The sequence below is a fragment of the Heteronotia binoei genome, chromosome 7, assembly GCF_032191835.1.
Source record: "Heteronotia binoei isolate CCM8104 ecotype False Entrance Well chromosome 7, APGP_CSIRO_Hbin_v1, whole genome shotgun sequence".
Classification (NCBI taxonomy): Eukaryota; Metazoa; Chordata; class Lepidosauria; order Squamata; family Gekkonidae; genus Heteronotia; species Heteronotia binoei.
In genome coordinates, this window is record NC_083229.1 from 34,083,514 (window position 1) to 34,111,174 (window position 27,661).

At 40.9% G+C, this 27,661-nt stretch overlaps 1 protein-coding gene across 6 annotated transcripts in view; it reads right to left on the bottom strand.

Moving 5' to 3' along the window:
- Positions 1-27,661, bottom strand: part of OXR1 (oxidation resistance 1) — a 280,211-nt gene that overhangs the window by 9,687 nt on the left and 242,863 nt on the right. For 2 of the 6 annotated variants that reach the window (XM_060243329.1, XM_060243331.1), the window contains 4 exons: positions 26,521-27,251; positions 19,771-19,936; positions 18,434-18,596; positions 5,213-5,293 (listed from right to left, as the gene is read on the bottom strand). In XM_060243329.1, coding sequence (XP_060099312.1) covers positions 5,213-5,293; positions 18,434-18,596; positions 19,771-19,936; positions 26,521-27,251 — 1,141 coding nt within the window. Of the gene's footprint in view, positions 1-5,212; positions 5,294-11,140; positions 11,317-18,433; positions 18,597-19,770; positions 19,937-26,520; positions 27,252-27,661 lie in introns of those variants that run through there. The other 4 variants (XM_060243330.1, XM_060243332.1, XM_060243333.1 and 1 more) reach the window with 3 other exon arrangements.

Genomic DNA, 27,661 nt, shown 5'->3' on the forward strand with positions numbered 1-27,661 from the left:
TGGATTTATACCCCACCCTTCACTCTGAGTCTCAGAGTGGCTCACAATCTCCTTTACCTTCCTCCCCCACAACAGACACCCTCTGTGAGGCAAGTGGGGCTGAAAGGGCTCTCACAGAAGCTGCCTTTCAAGGACAGCTCTGTGAGAGCTATGGCTGACCCCAGGCCATTCCAGCAGCTGCAAGTGGAGGAGTGGGGAATCAAACTCAGTTCTCCCAAATAAGAGTTCACACACTTTAACCACTATACCAAACTGGCTTTATCAACACCAAAATACAAAACAGCTTAAATTTTCAATTTTTCCTCCTAACAGCAAATTACTGATTAAATTGTTTGCAGATTGAACACTGAACATATGAAGCTGCCTTATACTGAATCAGACCTTTGGTCCATCAAAGTCAGTATTGTCTTCTCAGACTGGCAGCGGCTCTCCAGGGTCTCAAGCTGAGGTTTCTCACACCTATTTGCCTGGACCCTTTTTTGGAGATGCCAGGGATTGAACCTGGGACCTTCTGCTTCCCAAGCAGATGCTCTACCACTGAGCCACCGTCCCTCCCCCTCACTGGTATCCTTTCCTCAGAGCAAACCTAGACACTGAAGTGGCAGTCTTAAATGGGTTGTAGCAGCAAAGGGGCTCAGAGGGTAGGAAGAAGGACAGATTTCAAGCACAGAAGCAGCAAGTAGAAAAGCAATTCTTCATCTCCACTTGATACTTTACTCCATCCTTACAAACCCCTCCGTCCTCAAGCTGCTCTCCCACCACTGAGAGCCCAAAGAACAGGGGTTCAGTAGCCTACTTCTGTCTAGTTTCTCGCTACTTGCAATTCAGCATCTGTCCTGCTTTTTCATATGACTTCTGCCATTCTCCATCTTGCCAGGCATGGTCCTGCCACTGAATGCACAGTTTGACTTATAGAAGGCGCCTAGATTAACTGCAACAACCAACTTTGCTTTGCAGCACAACGCAAGATTTTCTTTCAATATGAAGCCCAGCATAAAAATATTTCTTCCCTCCCCACATTTCCTCTCTCCTGCTACATCGGTTTTTCTGATAACCAGCAAAAATTATTGTATTTGCCATATCAGAAGTTTTAAAATAAAAGATCCATTTATGCTTTAAAATGGTAGTCTGAACTGCATATTTTCAAATATAAAAAGCTCCATGATCAGATAATAATTACCAGTGTACTTGGAACTGATCAGTTTACAGAAGGCTGAAATATTTAATAACCATAACATTTCTCGCTCTCACTCTTTTTTACAGATCTCTCCAACCCTCCCCTTTCTATGTCTTAATTTTTCTTGAGTTTCTGCAAGCAACCAGTCTTTTGAGCGTTTTGTCCCTGTTCAACCCGCAAAGTAATAAAAGCTACATGCTGATACAGCAGGAGTCGTATCTGATGCCAGCTATTACTGGCCTACATTCTTGCAATAGTTCCAAAACAATTCAACAATCAGAAGCAGTGATGTGCATTTTTGTTTCTTTCTTTGTTATTACAAAGGGACACAACACTCTTGTGCATCCATTTTCATTATGACCATGTTCAATGGCTATTTCTTTTAAAAGGGTTTAATATTACTTGAGACAAATACAGTCACACAGTGGAAGCATGTTGGTACCACATCACCTCTGCTAAGAATGAAATCATACGCAGCACTCGAATTCTGTAAATGGCCTCTCAAACAGTTTGTATATTTTAAAAACTGGGCACATGGAACTCCAATTCAGGTCAAATCCACAGCACTTGGGGAGGGGGAAGAGTTCAAGCCTCTTCCTCCCATCATTTTTCCTACACAGCCGCTTCTTGCCTGTAGGGCCAAACACATACCTGTATGTTTACTAAAAAAAAAGGACCCCCCCCCCCCCCCCCCAAATTTGGGCCAGAGCTCCTAATTTAGTAATTCCTGCCCAGTTGAAAAGGGAAACAACTCTAAAAAATGGAATGATCCTGAGGGTTTTATAGAAGGATCTGAGGTACTTGGTAGTATATCCCAGCCTTCTGAAACTTGAGAAGTTATTTAAAGTCAGCTCCATGGGGCAACAGTAAGTAGGGGGGGGGGGGGAACCCAACAACCTTAAAGCCTTAGGCTGTGTTCCTGATCCAAACATGGCCCCACATGTGGTATTAAAAAAAAAAAAGGGGGGGGAGAAACAGATGGGAGTTCATTCATGAAATTCCCAATTTGGCCCTAAATACTAAAAACCCAAGGCAAAAACAAACTTAGAAATCTAAACAAAGATTTCAATTATAAGACACAGTGACTGAATTAAAAATGTTGTATTTCAATTAAGGCAATCTATATTGGCATCAAAATTTAATCGCCAATATTTACATCCATTCCAATGCAAAATATTTTTGGGTGGTTCAGAGACTGCGATGCAAGATTGTGCACTCTGTTCTCTTAACTCATCTCTTTCCTTCTAAACCATTTTGTTGGCAATAATATTAACTCAGTGTGACAGACTGCTTTAAAAGCTCATAAGTGCTGTATAAACATGTGACAGACTGTGACAGGTTAATGCCTCACACAGTCAGAGAGCCTTTGAGTGACAAGCTGCTCAAATAGATTCCATTGGATCAGTTCAGAAGAGAGAGTTGGGAACTGATTACTGAAGAGAATTCAGTGACTGAGGACTGGGAAGGTTGACAAGGAGGAGTGGGAAGATCACTGAAGACTCCCCCCCACCCTCAAATTTGGGCCAGAGCTCCCAATTTAGTAATGTAATTCTCTGTCCAGTTGAAAAGGGAAACAACTCTAAAAAGTGGAGTGATCCTGGGGATTTTTAGAGAAGGATCTGGGGTACTTAATAGTATACCCCAGCCTTCTGAAACTTGAGAAGTTATTTAAAGTCAGGAACGTACACTGGAGTGTCTAGTGGACACTGAAACCAAAGCCTCTCACCTTAAGGCTTCTAAGACTTTGTGAAAAGTTTAAAACTTTTATGTGCTGGAAATATATTAACTGGAGTTTGTGAAATTACCAAGTTACTTCAGAGTTGTTATTGATTCCGCTGACATTTTATCCAATTTCACCTGATCTTTACCCTCTAAATTGAATATTTCATTCATTTTTGAACTTTTAAAAGCCTCTTATGCGCTATTTGCAGAAGTGTGAGTTTATTTTTGTATCTTCCTTCAAGTCCCAGGGCTGAGTCAGCATAGTAATGTGACCCCCTCTAAGCTGTGGAGTCTTGTGAGCAAAAATTCTGCTTCATGAGTTACTGGCATTAAAGTTGTGAGTGAGCTATATGGCTACTGCATGAATTAGTTTGCTCTGGAGCCATCCTTCCTGAGCTAACACAAAAAATGCATGAGCCAGAGGCAAAAATCCTGTGTGCTAGTTCACACTAACTCAGCTTAGAAGAAATACTGAACGTGACAGGGTAGGACAGCCAAATCCTACAAGGTAAAATAAATAAAGAGAAAATCCGCCCTTCCATCAACTTCATGGTGGAGGGGGAAGATGGACAAATTATATCTATGCACTTCAATAGGTAAAAATTTGCCTAGTGAACTGACACTTGACAGATGTCCAATTATTCCGGTCCCCCAAGTTTTTGGACTATGCATAGCATTAAATAAAGAAGCTTCTATGTGTTATTGTTTTGGAAAGTTGAACCTCCCCTAGACATTATTTTAAAGCACCTCTTGTATTATCAATGCCCTTCTCCATAATACTTTGGAAGCTTAATGGGTCAGTAAGGCATTACTGGTAAAAACAAGTCATACTTGAAAGAACTAGCAAAACTATGGAATAAATTTCTTTCACAGCCAACTGTAAAGATTACTCAGAGTCATCAAGATTATAACAACTAAACAAAATGTTTTCAGTCTCATCTTTACCTCAGTTAAGTCAAAATATTTGGGATTTATACTGAGTCATACTGAAGTGAATAGTATTATAAAACAGTTAACTGAGCTCTGATCATACTGATCACTCCTTTTATTTGTGCAAATTTTAGAAAAGGAATATGCTGTTTAAAGATATGCTTTCAGCAACAAGCTTAAAACAAAAGGGTACAAAGTGTGCCACCAGTGCTGCTTACTCTCCTTTGGCCCTCAAATAATTCCTGAACCAGCCAGCCTGTGCGCATACCGAGAAAAAACCAAAACTAGTCTCCTACACATGGACATTAAGATACAAATGTAGGATGACCTTCTAATGAGTAACTTTTGGTAATAAAGATTTTTTAAAAAAAAATCTGCATCTGGAGACTTGAAGCTTTCAGCAGCCTACTCAAGCTGCCATCCCAAACTGTGAAATACAAAGTCCGCATTGCACTGAAAAACCCACAGGAATGAGAACAAAAATTCAGAAGACGATAGAAAATTCCTCAGTTTGAAATTACTAGAGCTCAGCCAAAAAAACTTTAGCTTTATTTTGACTGGTATTGTCGAAAAGCATTTGTTTTTCAGTACACTTTTTAGGTCCTCTCCCTCGCCCCCAAATAGGCAGTTTTGTCTGCATTCAAGGCAGCAGAAATAAATCTGCAAAAATCCACAAAGGTAGGTTTAAATAAATAAATGGTTCCAGGGTACTGTGCAATCCTTGAGCAAGCCAAAAGGCACACTCAGCAAAGCTCCTTGGGACTGGGAACAAAGCAGCTAGTCCCTAAACTAGTTTGACCACATCCAATAAGCTCTCAAGCACAACTGAGATAACACTGAGCTTGTCCCAAGGTCTGTCTACAGTTGTCTGAGCTATGGCGATGATTAGACACACTGTACAAAAAGGCTTTGCATGAGCTTTAGCTCAGCTAGGATGACACAGAAATGCTAGACCAAAGCTAGGTCAGAAAGTTAATTGTCCTTTGGTCCCAAGAGTCAGACGCATCCCTGGATAGTGTCTTCTTGCACACACTTCAACATACATGGTGAGGAGCGTTTTGCACAGCTCCCTCTGAGCAGAGATACACTGAGTTTGATTACATTTTGCTTGCAGTATCAAATGGGCTAATTTGGGCTCAAAAATGGATATGCATGGAAATTTGGCTTAGCTCTAGAAATGACCCATTTGACACAGATGTCATAGCACTCAGCCATACCACTGCAGAAATAGAAACATCCATAAAGAAAGAATTCTCTGCTGGGTTCTTGCAGTGTTGAAGCCAAGACAAACCCACCACGTACGGAACTTGTCCCCATCAAGGACACTACAGAGAAAGAGATTCTAGCCTCCGGAGGAAGGAGGTTAACTACTGAAGAGGGCACCTTGAGACGTCTGCAGAGTGTGCGTAGTTCTTCACTATTTAGAGCATCGATCCTGCGGTGATACTCAGCCACTGACACTACCTGAATATGGAGACAGGAAGACAATAATTCCACTGACAGTTAAAGAAAAAGCAAAAAGCAAGAAAAAATGACAAGAATATGGAGAGGTTGGGCAGGGGGGGGGAAATACCAGCAACGTAATAAAATTAACATATAAAAATACATTAACTCCCATAGGAAGGGGTATGATGTGCACACAGAGACATTTCACATAAAACACACACACTGCAGTTGGGTTTTCCAACAAAATAGCACCAGAAATCTGATATATCTCAGTAGTAACAAATAGCAAATCTGCTAGAATAATACTTAATCAATTAATTTCTTTCGGCCACTTTATCAATTAAATAGGCACAATTATATTCTAGATGTAGTTGTTTTGCAGCTGTTTGAAAGCTCACTATGAAACTTCAGATTCTTTTGATTTTCATGCTTATTCTATCAGAGTAAACTATTTAAGTCATCCGTAAAGTAAAATCTGCTCCAAAGTGTGCCATATTATACATCTAGATAACATAACCTAAAACTAGCCCCAAAAGATAATTAACTGAGTTTGGTCATTAAAACAGTTTATCAAGGAAATGCTACAGCAACCTGCATGCCAGATGACCCCAAGTTCATTTCTTTAGTGTTAACAATAACTCTGCATTTTTCTTAAAACAGTGCACTATATTATGTCCAGTATAATAGCTGCTATTAAGGCCTAATATTTATTTATTTATTTTTCATTCGATTTGCTGGAAACGCAGATTAAAAAAACCAGTCATAGCACAATCCATGTAACAAGCTATTTTGTAAGTGTGTGAATTAACTATTCAATTCATTTTACACATAGAAAAGAGACATTTAAAAACATTTTTAAAAACCCAGATGAACAAGCAGCTTGGAAGCTAAAAAAGCCACAGTCAATAGTATTTTCCAGTTTTGGTTGTAGTAAAAAATGCATGGGTATTGGCAGGGACAGTCCAAGGGTGTGTGGCACCCCAGGCAGACTCACTGCCTGCTGTCCCCGCCCCTGGGGACCCTAGACACATGTGCATGCACACGCCAAGCCGGGCGGGCCCCCCTCTCTTTTGCGGCGCTGTTCTCCAATGACCCCCCCCCCGAGAGCTCAGAAGAGCACTGTTGGAATCATCCCTACCCTTTTAGATGTGGCCCGGGCATCTCCACGCTCTCTCTTAAGTGCTAGACAAAGCTTTGCACCCCCTCACTTCCGGTGGTATTGAAAGTGAGAGGGGAGCGAGGCCTTGTCAAGCGCTCTCTCAAGAGAGAGCACGGAGATGCCTGGGTCACATCTAAAAGGGTAGGGGCAATTCTAGTGGTGCTCCTCTGAGTGCGCCAGGGTGGTGGCGGCAGAGCATGCCGCCAAAGGGAAGAGGGAAGGGAGGAGGAGGCAGCACGGTAACGCGGGGGGGGGGAGGCAAACTAGGCATTTGTCTTGGGTGTGGGGAGGGGGGAGAGCCAAATTCGGTGCCCCCCCCCCGGTGCCCTAAGCAAATGCCTAGTGGGCGAGCTGGCCCTGATTATTGGTGTTCTAGGTATATAGTCCACATCTTCTAAGTATTCAGTAACCCAGGGAATTAGGGAGCTTCAAAAACAACTGCAGGAATTCTGCCCCCCAGTCTAACAAATTTATTTTCTGCCAATGGCATCCATTTCACTGTGGCTCTGGTAAATTCAGAAAACATAGCCTTTATAAATCTTTGTTTCAAGCAAGATGTGACTTTTGTTTCCACTTGAGATATATTGCATACTTTTCCTTTTTTAAAAAAGTTAAGATGCTATTTAATTTATACAAACTGTATTCTAACTACCAGAAATGCTGCTGACATCTCAACAATACCAGATTGAAGATTAATGCCACGAGCACTCCAAGAAACTTGTCCACCCATGAAACAATGCGGCTTAAACAAAACAACCAATTAAAGGGGAGTCTCAATTTGCCTGCCTTCTTCAGCTATTGCATCTCCTTTTGAGAGGAGTACTGATTGACTATCTCACTCTGTGAATGACTGGCCACTTCCTATCCCTGCTCCTACAGAACTCCTTCCTGCCTGACACCTTCTGTGTCACACACATACCTAACTACGTATATTTCCACACCCCATTCTTGTCTGTACCAAACACTGAAACCTTGCTTGGTTTTTCCCTGTCTTGCCTGTTTCAGTATCTACTGTTTCTGTAGCATCCTCGTAAGATGCTCCAACCTGATTGCCTTGCCTGTTGTCCAAGAACTGCTGTTGTCTCTGCTGCCCACCTTATAAGCTTCAGGGACATAAAACCCCTCTCCATTCCTTTCAATTATGCATGAAAGTGCTGAAACTAATCAAACTATTAAAAGCTCACTTCTTACTAAAGGAAATCATTGCGAGGTGCTGCACATGTCATACTGCTTTAAAAGCAGTCAGATTTTACAAATTAAGAACATAAAAGAGTGAACTGGCTGAACCTGTGACAACACCGAAGCAGCATTTGGAATTTTATAACATTACATACTACAGAAAAATGAAGCACTATACACTTCTTACTCACTGTCAATATACCCTGACACTGGAAAAAGGAAAGTTCCCAGCAATCTACAATGAATATACAAATATAAAGCATGCAAAAGATACATGGGAAATCCTGCTCTTTTAAGACATGCTGCTTTTTCAAAACATGGATGGAAAGAAAAGATTCCTCTGTGGAAAGATAAATACTTAATAACAAAGACCGGCTCTACCTCCATCTACCTCCGAAGCTGAAGTGTTTTCAAGTATGTGCATTCATGCAAGCAAACAGCATATACAGATTCACATTTGCTCATTTCCTCGATATTAATGAGAGTGCACCAGAGTATGCACAGCTAAACAATCCAGACTCAGTAACATAAACCTCTCTTCAAGGTCTGTGTAATTTTTATTTTTAGTGATTATAGGTACAGACAAACAGCCTCCTCATTGAAAAGGTATCATTTGATTCTAAAATCAGATTAGGATGCAAGAACTCATATATATTGTCCCATTTGTTAGAGAATATACATTGGAACCCCCCGCCCCATCCAATGCATTGTAACTTATAGGGCATGTTGGGGGGCATCATATGGAAGTCTGCCATGAGTTTGACACCCCTAGAGAGCCAGTTTGGTGTAGTGGTTAAGTGCACGGACTCTTATCTGGGAGAACCAGGTTTGATTCTCCACTCCTCCACTTGCACCTGCTGAGATGGCCTTGAAAGGGCAGTTGCTGTAAAAGCACTTTCAGCCCCACCTACCTCACAGGGTGTTTGTTGTGTGGGAGGGGGGAAGGTAGAGGAGATTGTGACCGCTCTGAGATTCAGAGTATAGGGCGGGATATAAATCCAAAATCATCATCTTCTAGTTTGCACAGGGTCTGTTCTATACACTTCAGAACGCACATCTAACATCTCCTTAAAAAACACTTTCCTGGGGGTAGTCTGTTTGGGGGTCAATAACTCCACCACCCCAAATCTGCATATGACTTGTAGGGCATGTAGGGGGCATCCTTGGGAGGTCTACAGTGAGTCTGATGCCTCTAGCTTGCACAGGGTCTGTTCTAAACCCAGAACCCATGTCTGACATCTCCCCAAAAAGCACTTTCCTGGGGGGCACTTTGCTTGGGATGGTCTGTAACTCAGCCCCCCCCATCCAAGTCCAAACTTCACCAAACTTTGTGGGCAGGTACAGAAAAGTCAGCTGGAGATGTCCCATGATTTTGGAGTCTCTAGGACCCTGGGAGGCCGCCCCACCCACATTCCAAACTTCCCAAATGGTTCAGTTTGGCAGAGCGGCTGGGTTCAGTTTTTCTCAGTTTGTGCCCATCCCTATTTCTGAATAAACATGCAACAATTTCTATTAGAAGATACCATGAAAAGGAAATGCAGGATGCCCTTTTCTATAAACAAAAACATCCTTTCCGTGAAGTTAATTTAAGGCAAAAAAGCTTCCCCTCTCCAAGTCTCCATGCAAAGACCTGTTAGTCTGAGAGTATCACACTATTATGGAAAAAGTAATAAGCAATGGATTTTAGGGGTCTGGATTGATGGAACCTAGGATCAGTTCACATGATCATGTGCACCTTCCCTTGGGCCCGCTTCTCCATCCCACTCTGCCTGAATTTCACTTTCCATCTATTTAATAAAAGCAAGGAACTTTAGAGAATGCTCATTAAGGAGGGAAAAGCTTCCTAAAAAACCCTGAACCTAAAGTCCACTTCCAACATTGGCTAGTTTAATACTTAAGTGTAATGATCCCAAATCCTTTAAAACATCTACATATTCTCATTACAGCAGCACAATAAATTTCACATCAAATAATAATTTTGTTCTTTACATAGCTGAGTATGAAAGGAAAGCTTTGTTCTGATCATGCATTTACTCATCCACTTGTCTTTTTTTTAATGTGCTGACTTACATTTTGCACAGTCAACACCACAGTTTAGTTGCTGCAGTATCTCTAAGCAACTTCTGAGAGAGATGGCCTTAATGCAAAAAGAGGGAGGAAAGAGGACTGGGAGTTCAATTTCTGAGATTAATAATGTGTCAAATGCAGTTTAGGAATAAGGGAAAACACACAACTGACTCCTGAGAGAAAAGTAATATGGCCTGACCCCCCCCCTCCCCTTCCCCCCCCCTCTCTATATATGCGCGCGCACACACACTTGCAAAGTGTTATCTTATAAGAATCCCTTGGAAAGAGTCTTTCTTTGACGTTCCCATTGTATCGTGATTCTCTATAAACAAAAAGCATTGGATGCCATGACCATATCTGAACATATACTTATTTTCCAATATGATGAACTGCCCAGAACTATTGTGAGAGGACAGCTTAAACTGATGCAGCTAAATACCACATACAGGGGAAAAGGAAAGGAAAGGTCCCCTATGCAAGCACCAGTCCTTTCGGACTCTGGGATGACATTGCTTTCACAACATTTTCATGGCAGACTTTTTACGGGGTGGTTTGCCATTGCCTTCCCCAGTCATCTACGCTTGCCCCCCAGCAAGCTGGGTACTCATTTTACCAACCTTGGAAGGATGGAAGGCTGAGTCAACCTTGAGCCGACTACCTGAAAACCCAGCTTCCACCAGGGATCGAACTCAGATCATGAGCAGAGCTTAGGACTGCAGTACTGCAGCTTTAACACTCTGCGCCACAGGGGAAAATACCCCACCATTATTTGCTAAGTCGATCACAGAGCAGACAGTTCAGCTGAAAAGGTTTCAGAATTTGAGGGGGGTTGTATCAATTTCTCCTGCAATACCAGCAGGATAAGAGGAGAATCTTTAATTATATCCATAGCTAAAAATAGCTGCTGTATAAAGACAAGTCACAGAAACATCTATGAAAGATTCCTAGATATTGGCCCCCAGTTCTGGAAGTTGCATTTGATTTGATAACTACCCTCAGTACAATGAACCCTTTCATGGTTCAGTGGAAATTTTATCACAAAAAAATGTGTATGTTAAATGCTCTCATATTTCCCTCCTCAAAATACTGAAGTACAACATTAAAAGCAGATAAAAAGTTTCATTTAATGAGCATTCACTGCCTGCAACAATCAAATCTAAAATAAAGCAGCAAATTATTGCAACAACTCCATAAAATGTATATCCTTCAAAGCCTTCCAAGCAATTATAATCCTCATGCACTTATAATGAACTGTTACAAAAAGCCTCATTCACAAGTCACAAAGTTTAATTATTAAGCAGTTCAAATCACAATTAGAGCATCACTGCAGCCCAATGATTTAAAATGCAGAACCCTGCTATTAATTTTACAACAAAAACCAGAGATTACTACTGTTTTCCTCATATCACCATAATCGAAATGAAACCAGAACAGCAATACAAAGCACTTAATAGAATTACCAGGTTATATTTATTTTTCATTGAGTGGTGTTTCCTTCCCTTCTTGCCATACCAGAAACGAATCATTTCCTTTGGAAAATAAGTGAAGAGTATTTTGGCAATATGTGAAGATCTCCCCCCAGCATTTTCACTACCTGCTTTCAATTCCAGGCACAGCCAAAGCCTTGCTGAATGACAGAATAACTTGCTAGTCTCACAAACTTGATTGACAGGACGATGAGCTAATCAGGGAAAGCTGAGTGCTTGCTGGGCGTTTCTTGTTAAGTGAATGAACAACAGAAAAGGCATCACTATATTCAAGAGAGGTTGTAATGCATGAGAATCACAGTTTCATCATTTAAAGAGATAGTATACTTTTAAAATATGAGAAATATTTCAGAACAATTTCTTATCTTACAAGGGAGAAAAGAACTGTCAAAACAAAAGGCATTCTGCAAAGCTGTTTAACGAAGTAATGCCCTTAATTAACTGCAATTACAGCTTGATTAATTTTATTGCAGAGCTTCAGAACTTTTCTAGAAGAGATGTCAGATATTTCTGAAAAGCATATTGAATCTCTACTTCTGCAGCAACATATATTGTTGAAACTATGCTAACTATGTTGGTTCTTAACAAAAATGTGAACACCTGGGGGAGAAATGGAAAAATTCTCCTGTTTTCCTGTTTTTTTCCTGTTTTTCCCATTTAAAATTTTGGGGAGTACTGAAAAAATATTCCTATGAAATATTTTTTTCATGCAGCATGCAAGGCTTTCATTGCTTCTTTGACCCTTTTGACCTGACTCTGTTCTTGTGGTTGATCTTTTTACCTCTTCCTGAAACCACTGTGACACATAATAGCCACAGATTGGATATCAAGTAGCTTATTGTCCTACCTCACTGGAGGGGAATAAAAGAGGTGGGGCAGAAAAGAGGCCACAAAGCCTCAGAGAAACGTTTCACTGAGAACTGAGCTCTCTCTAACCAATAGCCACAGAAGGAAGAAAACAGCATCTAGCAGGAATTACATCTAGTTGTGCAGATATTATATAGACCCTTTTGTATGAGCCTTTTTTCTGAGCAAATAATATATTTTATGTCACTCCATACAAAGCTTGTTTTCTGTTTAATTCCTATTTTTTTTACTCGTCAGATAGCAAAAATTAAGGTATAGGGACTAAGGTAGGAGAGGGTATATCAGTTGTGGTTTTCTCTTGAGTACTGGGCAGGCATATTTGCAATTTTGCTTGTAGAAAACTAAGGCGTTTGTAACTTTTAATATTAATATTTTTAATATTTAATATTTCAAACATTTTAATTTTGTTTGCTAAGTAAGATAAGTAAGCTTGCATACTTTGTTGCTTGGTCCTAATAAAAATAGTATTATTGGACTTTTTCCTTCCCCCAAAAAATCATACAGCACTGGCTGTGAGCACATAGTAACATACTACTGCACAATTATAGTTCTGCTATGTAAAATATATATGCTATACAGACCTTGCACAATGCAGAATATGAATAAAAACAGATCTGTTAGTAATAATGGAGGAAAGGAAACAGAATTTGTACTAGTTCATAATTTTACACCTATACCCCTATTTTATTAATATGACTGGATCTTAACTCCAAAGGCCTAATGGCAATTTAGCTTCACAACAACTCTTCAAGATAAATAACAGGAGCATTTCCAAGCTGGTCTACTCAGAATCCTATCTGGACTTATCCCATGTAGCTTATTCACAGGAAAATATTCTTAGGATGGTACTGTAGGTCAGGAAATGGCAAACTGTATTAAACAACCCAGTGATCTTCATCTGAGCTTTGCCTTGCCACACAGCCCCACAGTCTTCAGGTGTATCTCTCAGAGGCTCTTTTACTGTCTACAGGAGAGGAGTGATGAATCCTGCTATTTGCACTGCTCCTACAGTTTGTCTAAATAAATGTATTCACATTATTCAAATCCTTTAATTGTATACTCTCAGACTTGTCAAAGATAGCTGTCACTTGTGAGAAAAAACAAGATAAGGAAAGTTCTCTTCCTCTATTCAGCAGGAGAGAGAACTTCTGGTCTACATCAAACCCTTTTAGCTTCACAAATCCTCCTTAGAGGCACATTAGGCTGAAATATGACTTATCCAAGAAAGCCAGGAAGCCTGATGGTATGTAGACTTCTGTCCCCAGCAAATCACAAGGGATATAATGAAGACCAAATGGCAGAAAACCCTGATCACCTTGTAGTCACCAAACTCTGACTGAAGTCTTATCCAGAAAGAAAAAGAAGATGATAGTTGATTTATGCCCTGCCCTCCACTCTGAATCTCAGAGAAGTTCACAATCTCCTTTATCTTCCTCCCCCACAACAGACAGGTGGGTGGGGCTGAGAGAGCTCTCCCTTTCAAGACAACCTCTGCAAGAGCTATGGCTGACCCAAGGCCACTCCAGCAGCTGCAAGCAGAGGAGTTGGGAATCAAATCCAGTTCTCCCCGAACTCGTTCTCTCAAGGAGGAGTGAGCTACAGACATGTCATGTGTATTTTCTAATACTACATACCTGGCATTTCAGCAGCCTCACCTACAGACTGAAAATACATTTCGTATCAATGACCATTTTGTGACAGGACATCATAGCTCAATTACATTATATTGAATCTTGAAATTAATTTGTCTGTATAGTTTTGTGGATCAGCCCCTCAAGTGTAATTAACAAAATCAGAAAGTCTCTGTCCTTGTAGCAAAAGCTTCACAATAATATTGGTAAGTACAGAAAATTTATTTTGGATTGTCTCATCATAGGATTTTTGAGGTAAGAGTTGGTCAGAAGTGGTTTGCCATTGCCTTCTTTTGTGCAGTACGAACTAGGGTTAATTGAAGTGGCACTGCTGCTGTTTATGCAAGATCACCTTCCATTATTGCTGCTACCCAGTGGCTACCCTTCAAGGATTCCTCTACACCCATCACCGCCGGAACTGTCTATTCCCTTCTGTGGATGAGGCTGTTTTATGTCCCTGTTTCTTCAATCCCTATGCAGAGCCTATCATCAGGAATGCTGGATTAGGTTTAGATGACGATGGAGTGAAAATTGGTGAAAAGACCACTAATAATGTGAGATATGCAGAGGACAACACATTACTGGCAGAAAATTGTGAAGATTTGAAGCAACTACTGATGAAGGTTAAAGCAGAAAGTGCAAAAGCAGGATTACAGCTGAACATCATGAAGATAAAAGTAATGACTACTGGGGAATTACTTCATCATCAGTCTTAAAGTTGTGCAAGTGAAATGGTTCAAGATCTTCTGCTCCTTGGCTTAATCATCAACCTAAATGGAGACTGCAACCAAGGAATTAGAAGGAGATTGAGACTAAGGAGGGCAGGCATGAAGGATCTGGAAAAAATTCTTAAGTGTAAGGATGTGTCGCTAGCAACCAAGACCAAGTTCATTCATGCTACAGTATTCTCCATTACTATGTATGGGTGTGAAAGTTGGCCAATAAAGAAAGCTGCCAGGAAGAAAGTTGCTTCTTTTGCAATGTGGTGTTGGAAAAGAGTCTTGCAGATATTGTGGATTGCCAAAAAGACAAATAAGTGGATTCTAGGTTGAATCAAGCCTGAACTATCCCTGGAAGCTAAAATAACTACACTCAGGCTACCCTTTACAAGAAGACAAGAGTCAGTGAAAAAGACAATCATGCTAAGAAAAGTTGATGGCAGTAGGAAAAGAGGAAGACACAACATGAGATGGATTGTCTCTACAAAGAAAGCCACTGGAAAAGACGATCATGCTAGGAAGTCCTCAGTCTGCATGACCCAAGCAAGGTTGTTAACAATAGGACACTTTGTAGGACCACTATAAATCAGAAACTACTTGACAGCACTTAATGCACACACAGAAATTCACGTAATCTGGAGAATCTAACTGCAGTATTTAGATAGGGCTCTCTATCCACATTTAAAAAGCATTTCTCTGATGAAATCACAAGCAAGAGACAAAACCCAGCAGCCCACTGTTAAAGTCTGTTTACAAAATCTTCAATGTTTTTACAAAAACAATATGTTGCAAATTGCAACAGTGTTAATCTGAAACCTAGGGCAACAAAAGCGATGATGTTTGGGGTTCTGGGGAAAGTGACTTTGTTGAAGTTTATTACGAAGGCTGGTCTAGGATTACAGATGGCAGTTTATTACAGCTGAACGCAGCACCTTTAAAAACAATAATGGGTTCATATATTCGTGAGTATTGATGCAAGCAAAGTAAGCTGGTAGTGTTGCTGGAATGGATCACTGCAGATGCTGGAGAAATTCAGATTTTCTGAATACCGAGTACATACTAGGGATGGGCACAAACTGGACAAATGAAGGTGCATTCCATTTTGCGTGGTCTCACAAACCACACACCTTATTGCTGCATGCTCTTCATAAGCATCTTGGAAGTCAGAAGATACTCAACTACCCACTCCAGGCAGTGTGGATCAGGCACTGACAGGAAGACAACAAATAGGGTGCTGCAGCACCTTCCCCCCCATTTTGGGCTGAAGCCACAGGACATTCCGAGGTGGACCCAAGATATTGCCCTAGGCTCAATGGCCTTGGGACCCTATCGCCTCCCAAAATTTTACAATTATGTCTACGGAGAGAGGCAATATGCAAAATAAAACCATTTATATAACATTTACAAAGCTTGCTTGCTTTTTAAATGTCAACATTTTCCTTGGCATGTATATGTGTTAATAAATGATTTACATATTACCCAGGCACATTCAAAAAAAGTCTGCTTCTTGTACACTTTATTTTCTCCTCTTCTATATCAGCTCTTCTAAACTTGTCACAACATATTTTGACCTTGGTGTCACTGAATATAGACATGACATGCAGAGGGGTTTTTTTATAAAAAATTCTCATGAGCTTAAACACATAAAGAGGGGTGTGCATATACAAAAAAGCAATATTTTGGATCCTAAATTTGTTTCAAGGTAAACATTTTGGAGGTTGGCATATACAAATGGTCACAGCTAGTCAATATTTGTTCCTCAGCTAATCTGTATAAGGAAATTATTCTCAAATTTAAGTTAGTAAACCTCCCTATATCTCAAAAACAAGAAGTTACCCAAGGTTTGTTAGTGACTGGAACAAAAGAATTACTACAATCAAAATACTAAACAATGTTATTTGTACAGATTTTCACGAGGTGTTCTCTGCTGCTTTCCAAATGTCTGGCTGAAAAATTAAAGATTTTTCTTATTTATTATTATTTGAAGCTAATATTTTAAATCTGAGCTACTGCTAAACCTACTGAAAATGCAGTCATTTTTTAAGTTAACAAATGTCATTTGAGCTGGATTACCTCTAAGAGGAATTGTCATGCAATGAACTATGAAACATACTGGAGGAAGAAATTTGCATAAAACCATAGCAGCTACTGGGGGCAAGGGGGAGACCCTTTAGGAGATGCTGAAGACTTAACTTGAGTATTCACATGGACTGCTGTTCATACAGGAAAGAAGATACCAAAGAAGCCAGATTCAGTTGTATTACTTACTTTCCCTCCTGCTCTCTGAAACTTACCCTTACCAATTTTGGGATGGAAATGCCCACCTCTAACAACATACATAAATTGTTTAATAGTCACTGTGATCATAGCACACACCATGCTTTTATAAAATGTAGTAAATACTGCCATTCGAGTTCCGCTCAAAACACTCAGTGCTAATTTAGAAATTTAGACTACCTCAGTATCAGGAAAAAGGGTTTGTTTCTCTATGTCAGAATCACACCTCTAACAGTGATACTTTTTTCACAGGAAAATGATTGCAAAGAAATGCAGATTACAGTATGTTACTGTAGTAGTTTTTATGATCAAATGATGCTTCTCTCTACAGAATCATATCCCTATCATACCTAACAAGCACCTTTCTCCACGGTTAGAGGATATCTTTCCTAGTTATCCATGATATTTTAACTGGAGATGCTAGAGATTCAATTTGAGGCTTTATGTATGCAAAACATGTTCTCTAGCAATGAACTATGGGCCCTCCCCATAACTGCTGCAGTAAATTACACTGCTATTTAAAGAGGAAGTGCATTATATAAAAACAAAAGGTTTGTTAAGGAATATTAATGAGGAGCTCACATACTATTCTTTCCTTAGTGCTTTTCCCCAACAATACTACACAGCAGTGGCCTCCAAGACCACAGCTTTCTGACTGCAATACCAGCATATACTTGCAACACTGGCTTGAAGGCAAAAAAATTCCCTTTCCCAAACCCACAGTTAACTCAATTTGTCCTCTACATAGACAGACCCCCAAATCCCCACATCCCACTGTTTGAACTGAAATGATTCCTTTTAGGATCCTTTCTCTCCACTGCTATGCTGAGAACAACATAGTCCTTAAAGGTTCTTCTATAATGACTGGATCTCATTATTTCATATTCAAATGAGTAAATTTACACCCTTTTATTATGAACACCATTTCAATAAATACCAAACTCCTCTTACGAAGATTCTGAGTTCAACTGCAAGCATCTTAAAAAAAAATCAGAGTTCACAGCCTTATTTTTGGAAATTTATGTTTTCTAGGTGGATCTTTATGACTTAACTTAAAGTGGCTATCCAATGCCTGCATCCACACAAAACAACGCCATTAGACTTCCATTAAACCTGGAAGTATTTAAATTTAATTTTGCCCTAATGTAAAGATTACATAAAAAGAGATGAGATTGCAAACTAACAATTTTAAATAAAGATGAATTCATGTGTTTCAAATTGTGTGGTTTTCAACTCTTGTAAATGATCACTTTGTAATAATATGTTTCCACAGAGATGTCAGATTAATCTGCTTCCTTATTCTCTTTATCACTGACTTCATAACTTAGTAGTAAATTTTCAAATACAGCAGATTCTGATGGAAGTCCAGCAACAACAGACTATTACACTCAGAATCAGAATCAACATACTTTACTCTGTACAGTCATTAAAATATGAACACATACATCCTCAGAAGCATGATTCAAAGCGGGAGCTGCACATAATGTTACACAGTACACAAGTGTACATACTGAAGACATTCATACAGCTAACGTAAGGCACTAAACACATATTCTCATATTCCAAATCCACAACATAATACAAATTAAGCTCGAGTGATAATCATGTTTGGGTTATTACATTTAGATGGGAGCTTTCAGTCCCCTGGTATTTAGCTATTATTCTGTTTTGTAGAACAGATCTCATATTTCTAAATGAGACTTTTATAAGACCAAGTCACTAGTATGACATTTATATGACAAAGTAACTAGGAAGTATTTAACAGTACTAACCTCCCACTCCTTAGCAGCTGCTTCATTAACTGAATCTTCACCAGCTTCAGCCTCCTCAAATTTTTTTATCACTACAAACCCAGGCTCTTTAGTGGTCTCTCCAGTATCTTCTGCATATATTTCTGGGCTCCACTGAACAAAAAAGGCATACAGATGCTCAGTCCTTTAAGAGGGGAAAAAAGAATGAGTTCACCTTTCAAGCCACACTTGCTACTGGCAAAGACCAATAAACATTCAGAGTTTCTTCATAATAACCACATATACCTTTTAAAGCATCACATTCATATATATGTGGCTTTTTTATAGCAGGAACGCACAGGAGTGCAGTTCCAACTGGCTTAGCATCAGGGGGTTCCAACTGGCTTAGCATCAGGGGCCTAATATCAAATGAGTTCCTGCTCATATATATATATTTGCTGCTTCTAAATATAATTTAGAATATAACTAGTTTTTAAAAGGTACTATTTTCCTTTTCTATCACCCTATTTATGAGTTGCTTCTTATGGGCTGCTCTGTGATCATCTTTGGAAAGTAGGTACAAAGGTAACTTATTGTCCCCATTTTTGAGTTTTCTAGAAAACTTCAAATTGGAAAACTTACTGGAAAATTAATCACTGTCCTAATCAGAATATTATGTGTTTAAGCATATCTTCTTTGACATATTTAGTAGTATCTTTTAAAAAGTACCTTGTGTCCAAGTTAATACAAGTAAAGTCCAAGTTAATACAAGTGTAGAACCTTAAAAGTTATCTATTGAAAATATTTTCATTGGAACAATACTTATATAAGATTTAAAGATTATATAGTGTATACTTTTATATTATTGGAGGAAAAAACAGAAGCTACTGAAAACGGACAAATATTAATGCACCAAAAATAATGATTTCAGGAAAGTACACATGGCTCTCCACTTCTCCATCTGACTCTCACAACAAGCCTTCAGATAGTTTAAGCTGAGGGTGGGTAGCCAAGTTTACCTAGTGAGTAATGATAGCTTAAGGGAGCTGAATTTAGATATCCATTGTATGGGGCTACACTTGTAAACTATGCAATCAAAAATACAGTGACATGGATTTAGATATCCATTGTACAGGGCTATACTTGTAAACGATGTAATCAAAAATACAATGGCATGTCACCACAGAAAAAGAAACAATTCAGAATTCAGACATGAAAATGTACAAGCAATCTATATTATTCTTACTGCAACCTTTCAATGGCTGGTGGAAAATTGTAATTGCCTTGATAGGATGAAAAAGTTCAACAATTTAAATGCAGGAAATGTAGGAAAGCATGTACTTGTTATGGTCACTTAGGAAGAAAAGACTCCATCTTACCTCTCCTGGGGCACAGCAAACCAGTACTCATGTTTCTTATCTCTTTGTGCATACTGCTGCATTGATGCACTGGCCTGTGACACAAATGTTTTTCGCATTGGCTTGCCAACTCTGAGACACAGGAACTTATGTAATCGATGTCTTCTTTTCTCTTTCATAACAGAACCTTTCATTGATTAAGGAACATATTAAATGTCAAAGCTTGCTTGTCAAGTTTGACTGGCTAGTTAGTAAGCATTAAATTACCAATTCTGCTTTATTTAATGTGACATTTAAATAAACTATTAGCATTTTACTTTGCTATTTCAGTTAAAACTGTTCTTATTTCTCACACATACACACACCAAAAACCATGAATATGTGACTGATTAGGTTCCACAGCTAAGTAATTAGCTTACTTCTTAATGTAGGCCATTTTCAATTCTACAACCTCACACGGAGCCAAAGGGCACATATTTATGACCTCATTTTATCCTAGTTGCAATCCTGTTACAAGGAGACAGAGAAAGGTTTCCCTAATCCCAATGTCAAAGTTTAAACAGCTTGAAGAGCTACTTTAACCTGGAACTCTTAGTCAATTAATAATTTAATTTATCCATCAATAACATTTATTAAGTCTATATAAATTTGTGTATGAGCAAAACGAGTTCCGGGGAACGATTTATGGCTTTTAGATAATCCCAGATGTTAAACTCTAATATTCCCTTCTAAGTGGGACAGAATGGGAAATCGGTCTTTACTAACTTCATTTATACCACTCCCTTCTCCTCAATGGGAGCCCATCGCAGCTGACATCATTCTCATCTCCTCCATTTTATCCTCATCACAATTCTATGAGAGTGTATGACTAGCCCAAGTCACCCAGCAACCTTCCATGATAAGTGGAGATCTGAACTTGAGTCTCTCAGATTGTGACCTGACACTCTTAACCACTACTTTGGTCACATTTTGAGAAAACAAGAGTCACTGGAAAAGACAATAATGCTAGGGAAAGTTGAAGGCAGCAGGAACAGAGAAAGACCCTACATGAGATGCAGTGACTCTACAAAGGAAGCCTTGGCCCTCAGTTTCTAAGCAAGGCTCTTAATGAGAGGCACTCTGGAGGACATTAATTCATAGGGTCACCATAAGTTGGAACAGACTTGACAGCACTTAACATACATACATCAAAATATACTGCCATACTCCACAAAGCTCTGTTTTAATTCATCTTAGTATAATAGCAGCAGATGGTTGTAATAAATCTTTCTCATACAAAAAAAGCACTCTACCATGAACATATGAAACTTGCCTTACACTAAGTCACCTGTTGGTCTATCAACCCCCATATCTAATCAAATTACTAATGTTTATCACCATCATATCTGTAGTTCTAAATGTGCCCTTTTCTTTTCCTATTGCAACTAAAATTCTCTCATTATTCTTTGTATTTGGTACCTTCATCTTAGACCTTAGGTCGCCCTCATGGATGACCTCCAGCGGCAACTGGACCGAGGTGGCTCGGCAGTATTGCTGCTGCTAGACCTGTCGGCTGCATTCGATATGGTCGATCATCGGCTGCTGACCCGCCGCCTCGCCGACGCAGGAATTCGGGGGCTAGCCTTACAGTGGCTCTCCTCCTTCCTTGAAGGTTGGGGTGGCAATTGGGGGGGGGGAGCTGTCTCAGAGACACCCACTTTACTGTGGGGTGCCTCAGGGGGCAGTTCTCTCCCCGATGTTGTTTAACATCTACATGCGCCCCCTTGCCCAAATTGCACGGAGGTACGGGCTTGGTTGTCATCAGTACGCTGATGATACCCAGCTCTATCTATTGATGGACGGCCGGACTGGCGATGTCCCTATAAATCTGGAACTGGCGTTACAAGCCGTGGCTGACTGGCCTGAAGTTGAATCCGGCAAAGACTGAGGTCCTTTGCGTGGGCCGCGGCGGACCAGGAGGGGAGATCACCCTACCGGCTTTTGACGGTGCGCCACTGATACCAGCACGCAGGGTCAAGAGCCTGGGAGTGCTACTGGAATCCTCTTTATCAATGGAGGCCCAGATAGCTGCCACGGCTAGATCCGCCTTCTTCCACCTCAAGAGGGCGAGGCAGTTGGCTCCCTTCTTGGAACGCAGCGACCTAGCAACGGTCACCTCGAGACTAGACTACTGCAATGCCCTCTACATGGGGCTGCCCTTATGCCAAACACGGAAACTTCAGGTAGTGCAGAACGCGGCGGCCAGGCTGCTGCTGGGACTACCTCGGTGGGAACACGTGCAGCCTCGGCTGCGGGACCTGCACTGGCTGCCGGTTGTGTACCGTGTTCGCTATAAGGTGCTGGTTATTACCTTTAAAGCCCTATATGGCCGAGGACCTGCCTACCTTAGGGACCGCCTCTCCCCATATGTTCCCCAGAGAGCACTGAGATCTAGCTCCCAAAACCTCTTAAAAATCCCTGGGCCAAGAGAGGCTAGACTGAAGACAACCAGGGAGCAAGCCTTTTCAGCAATGGCCCCTTGATGGTGGAATCAACTTCCAGAGATGGTGCGAGCCCTGCGGGACCTGAACCAGTTCCGCAGGGCTTGCAAAACCTCTCTGTTTCAGCTTGCCTTTGGGACAGAACCTGGTTAAACAGATCTGTAGCCATCCAGCCATCTTGTGCATGATTGTGATCTATAGCACTTTATAGCACCGTTTTATCCATCTAATTAACTATGTAACTGAATTGTATTTTAAAATTGTTTGTTTTATATTGTATTTTATTTATATCACGGTGTTCCGTGTCTGTGAGCCGCCCTGAGCCCGCCATCGGCGGGGGAGGGCGGGATATAAAAATAAACTTATCTTATCTTATCTTTGTTATTTCATTAGTTCTGCTGCTTGTCTAGTTGATTTCATTATCTCTCACACTTGTTACTCTAGTACTCCCTTCCTGAATGTGAAGTTCTCCTTGCTGCTCAGAGTGTCTTCATTTTCTTGCTTACCCCTCAACTGTCACTGTCCTACTCTCGCCACAAAAACTCATAAGGCCAAAAGAGCTAGGCATCCTAGAACCTGAGTCTCCTCCTTGAAAAACAAGATGGGACAGAAGTATCTTCTTGATTATGGGTACAGAAGATTAGCCCAGTTTAATCTACATTCAAATAAATATATCAACTCTCCATTCTCCCCCCCACCCCAATCATAAATTATCCTTAGCCATTATTCCTTCCCACTATTCAATTCAGTAAGGTATTTGTGAAAAAGAACTCCTAATCTAAGAAGGCTGCACCAATTCAAGGATTGTTTTGTTCATTAGAAAAATCATGTATTTCACTTGCACAGGTAAAACAGTGCTGGAAGTGTGTGTAAGGAATATACTGAAACTATCATAGACCTCCAAGATCACTAGAATTCTCTCTCCCCTTGCCCAGACATAGGCCATATCATAACAGAAACTGATTCAGTGAGGTTGTGAGCACAGGGAAGCCATCTAAATCTTGAGCTGTTTGGGATGAAAATGTTTACCCACTCCTCCCCTCCTCTTTAATTTAGCAATTAATTTCAAAATTTTAAATTTTAAAATGTCCAGTTTCTAGAATACTTCCACCAAATGTTCCATACACATATGAAACATGTGCAATGACTGTAGAATTAAATGCTCCCTCAATGGCTTTATCTGTTGCCTGGCTTTATGCAAATTATAGACCTTCCTTCAAATACTGATAGAATATGAATATACTATTGATATCTGTTCTGAGAAACAAGACAACTATAAAGAGTGTAATAAAGAGTATAACTGCTTCAGGTTGTCCTTCAAATAAAGAAAAGTGACAACCAAGTCCTCTGGTATTTGCTTAAAGTTTGCGCCTAGAAATTAAAGCAGGCAAGGGCAAATTAGTAGGCTGCAGGAGTCACTGAGCTCTTCCCTCATTCAAAAGATGCATGGGTACTGGACACTGCCCTATTTATAGCAGCTTTGACAAGTTTGCATTCAAGTAGCAGTGCTTATCGCTTAGCATTCTGAGTCTGTATTTATGTTCTTCCCATTTGCAGAGAATATCAGAACTTTAATTAATTAAAGTTTACTCTAATTCTGCAGGGCTTGCAAGGCAGAGATGTTCTGCCAGGCATTTGGTTGAGGACAGTGATGGAACAGTACACAATCTGGTATTCTCATCCCCTTCCCCTCTTGCAGCCCTCCCCCCATGGCAGTTCCTGGATACTAAACCCCGCCCCCCCATCTTGCAATATGTATTGTTTTATTGTTCATATACTACTGCCATTTTGGTTTTAATTTGAATTTATTTACTGTTCTGGTTTTGTTGTTAGCCACCCTGATCCCTGATGGCAGGGAAGGGTGGCCTATGAAATCTAATTTATAAATAAACTAGCCTGAAACCTGTGCTTAGCTATGGCATTTAACAACTTTATGAAAAATGCCTATTCTGGTTTAGAGCTGACTTCCCTTTTGGTCTGCACAACAACCCTATGACCTGTGAGGTAGGTTAGGCTGAAAGCCTTTGAGTAGTCTGAACTCACAGTGTGGACCAAAGCAAGAGGGAAGCAACCTCAGCAGAGTATAATGACACAAAGTCCACCCTGCAAAGCAGCCATTTCTCCAGGAGAGCTGATTTCTGCCATTTGGACAACAGTTGTAATTCTGAGTGATCTCCTGCCCTCACCTGGAGAGTGGCAATAATGGTTTCCCAGGAGAAAATGGATGGTTTGGAGGATGGAGTCTATGGCATTGTATCTGGCTGAGGTCCCATGCCTCCTCAGAACTCAACTTCTCCATGCTCCACCCCCTCAAATCTCCAGGAATTTTCCAACATGGAGTTGGCAACCCTATGTCCTTCCCAACAGCAGCAGCAATGTTATTACTTTTATTTATTTATCTGAGATTTACATCCCGCCCTTCCCACTAGGTGGCTCAGGGCGGCTTACAACATGTAAGGCTAACATAAAATATAAAAGTAAGCATTAAAATTAACATTACATAATTTATAATTAAAAATCTAAACATTTGTTATATACATAAGACATTAAAATCATTCAGCGGTCTTAAGTTACGCTCAGTTCAAATTCGATGTTCAGTGTTCAGTACTCAGTGCCGGTCAGTTGTAGGCCAGCCGGAAGAGGGCTGTCTTACAGGCCCTGCGGAATTGGGTAAGATCCCGCAGGGCCCTTACCTCTTCCGGCAGCTGGTTCCACCAAGATGGAGCCATTATGGAGAAGGCCCTGTCCCTTGTAGCTTTCAAACGGCTTCTTTTGGCCCGGGGACAACCAGGAGGTTTTGAGTTCCCGATCTCAGTGCTCGCTGGGGAACGTGTGGGAAGAGACGGTCCCTCAGGTAGGCAGGTCCTAGGCCATATAGGGCTTTAAAGGTAATAACCAGCACCTTGTACCGAACTCGGTAGGATATTGGCAGCCAGTGCAGAGCCCGAAGTCCCGGCTGAATGTGCTCCCACCTTGGGAGCCCCAATAACAACCGGGCGGCGGCGTTCTGCACCAGCTGCAATTTCCGGGTTTGGCACAGGGGCAGCCCCATGTAGAGGGCATTGCAGTAGTCCAACCTCGAGGTGACCGTAGCATGGATCACCGTTGCTAGATCGTCGCGCTCCAGGAAGGGAGCCAGCTGCCTTGCCCGCCTAAGATGGAAGAATGCGGACTTGGCAGTGGCTGCTATCTGGGCCTCCATTGTTAAGGAAGGCTCCAGAAGTACCCCCAGGCTTCTGACTCTATGCGTTGCAATCAGTGGCACACCGTCAAAAACCGGAAGGGGTATTTCCCTTCCCGGACCCCGACGGCCCAAGCAAAGGACCTCTGTCTTCGCCGGATTTAGCCTCAGCCCGAGCCACCCAGCCACAGCCTGTAGTGCCCGGTCCAGATTTTGTGAGGCGCAGACCGGCCGGCCCTCTATAAGCAGATAAAGCTGGGTGTCATCAGCATACTGGTGACAACCCAGCCCGTACCTTCGGGCAATCTGGGCGAGGGGACGCATATAGATGTTAAATAACATCGGGGAAAGAACCGCACCCTGAGGCACCCCGCAATCAAGCGTGTGCCTACGGGACAGCTCATCCCCAATAGCGACCCTCTGTCCCCGACCTTCAAGGAAAGAGGAAAGCCATTGAAAGGCTAACCCCTGAATCCCCGCGTCGGCGAGGACACAGATCTAGGGGTTTGGGCTGGGTGTTGATGAGTCAGTCAGAACATCTGTTCAATTATCTGCAGTATCTGTTAACTGATTTTTACCTCAGAACATGGAGCTCCACAGCTGACCCATCAGAGAGGGGTGTGCAAGCAGGTGGCAGCCTGCCAGCCACACAACACAGCTTTACTCCTTTGCGAAAACACATTTTATCTCTTTTCACTGCCTTAAGGGTAGAATTTCTAAAAATCCCTTCATAGTGGGTACTTGCATCATGGAAAGACTGCACTCCCCAAATTTTGGGTTTCTAGGTCCAGGGGTTTGGGCTGGGTGTTGATGAGTCAGTCAGGACACTTGCTTTTATATATATATATAGACAGATAGATAGATAAATAAAACAATCTTTGTTAAAAATATTTCAATTGTTGATTAAAGTATCATATGGTATCTACCACATTCCCCTCTAGAAGTATTTGGTATTTGTTACATCGCATTACCATGCAGATGGTCAGAATTCAGCTAGCGACACTGTAAGTAATTGTAAGATGAAGAATGACACAAGAACAACACATCCTACCACAGATTAATGTTTTAAGAGGAACATATTTACAATTATTTAACTTCGAACTTGTTTACCTTCTATTGTTCCATCTGCTGTTGCTACTTTGTGTTTCATTTCTTTGTGTGCATCTTGGTGCATGTTATCCCTTTGTTGTTTGGTTTGTTGCATAGTATGGCTCTTCCAAAGTTTCCGTAGCTCCTCAATATCCGTCTCAGAATCTTGAGTGGACTCTTTCACAAGTTTCCCTTTATTTATAACCTCTATTTTAGAGTCTTTCTTTTCAGAATTCAAACATTCCTCACCTTCTGGCACATTTTCTATTACAGATTCCTGATCTGTGCAGTGTTGTGGTTCTTGAGAATCAGCAGCCTCCCCCCTTACAGAACCTGGAAGCTCTTCTAGTGCTCTTCTGGCTGCTTCTGAACCCACAGTATCACTAACAGACTTGTTGTCAACGTTCACAGACAGTTCTGCACTGCAGTTTGTATCTCCAAGAATGCTAGCTGTGTATGATATTACTGCTACATGTTCAGCACCAGACTGGTTTACTGTCTGGACAGATTCTGATGAGGCTCCAGAAGATTTGTCTTGTCGAAGCTCATCAGAAGAAACAAGTTCTTCCCTTATTGGAGAGAGTTCTGATTCGGTGAACACATCCTCCGAAAGAGACTCCTCTGTGCTCCTTGGAGCTGTGCTGGCACTATCGTTCCCTGTATCTCGCATCCTGGAGTCCATTTCATCAGTATTGCTTCTTGTAATCTTTTTGAAATGACAGGAATCTTTTACAGGTAACTGATCTGTGTCACTATTAAAGCAAAGCAAAGTTTTCTATTACAAACCTGAAAATAAACCAAAACACACACACACGCTTTTCACTGAACATATTTTAGTTACAAACACTGAGGCTTCCATGCTTAGGACTGTCCCTCAGTTCTCTACTACAAAATTAGTTTGCTCTTGCTTTAGGGCAAATGAATGGGTAAGATTTGTACTTTAACATGTTTATACAAATACACACTTCTGGACAAAGTAACGAAGCCAGCACTAATTTTTTCCAGTGAAGAAAGCAACTGCTGACAGGAACACAAACAGGCCAGCAACAACTGAGCTGCATTACAACTTTAAAACTAACACTGACTCCAGGGTGGGCATTTTATCAAAACAACATATTGAAATGCTGACCAGAAGTCGATAATCTGTTCAAGTAAAATACTG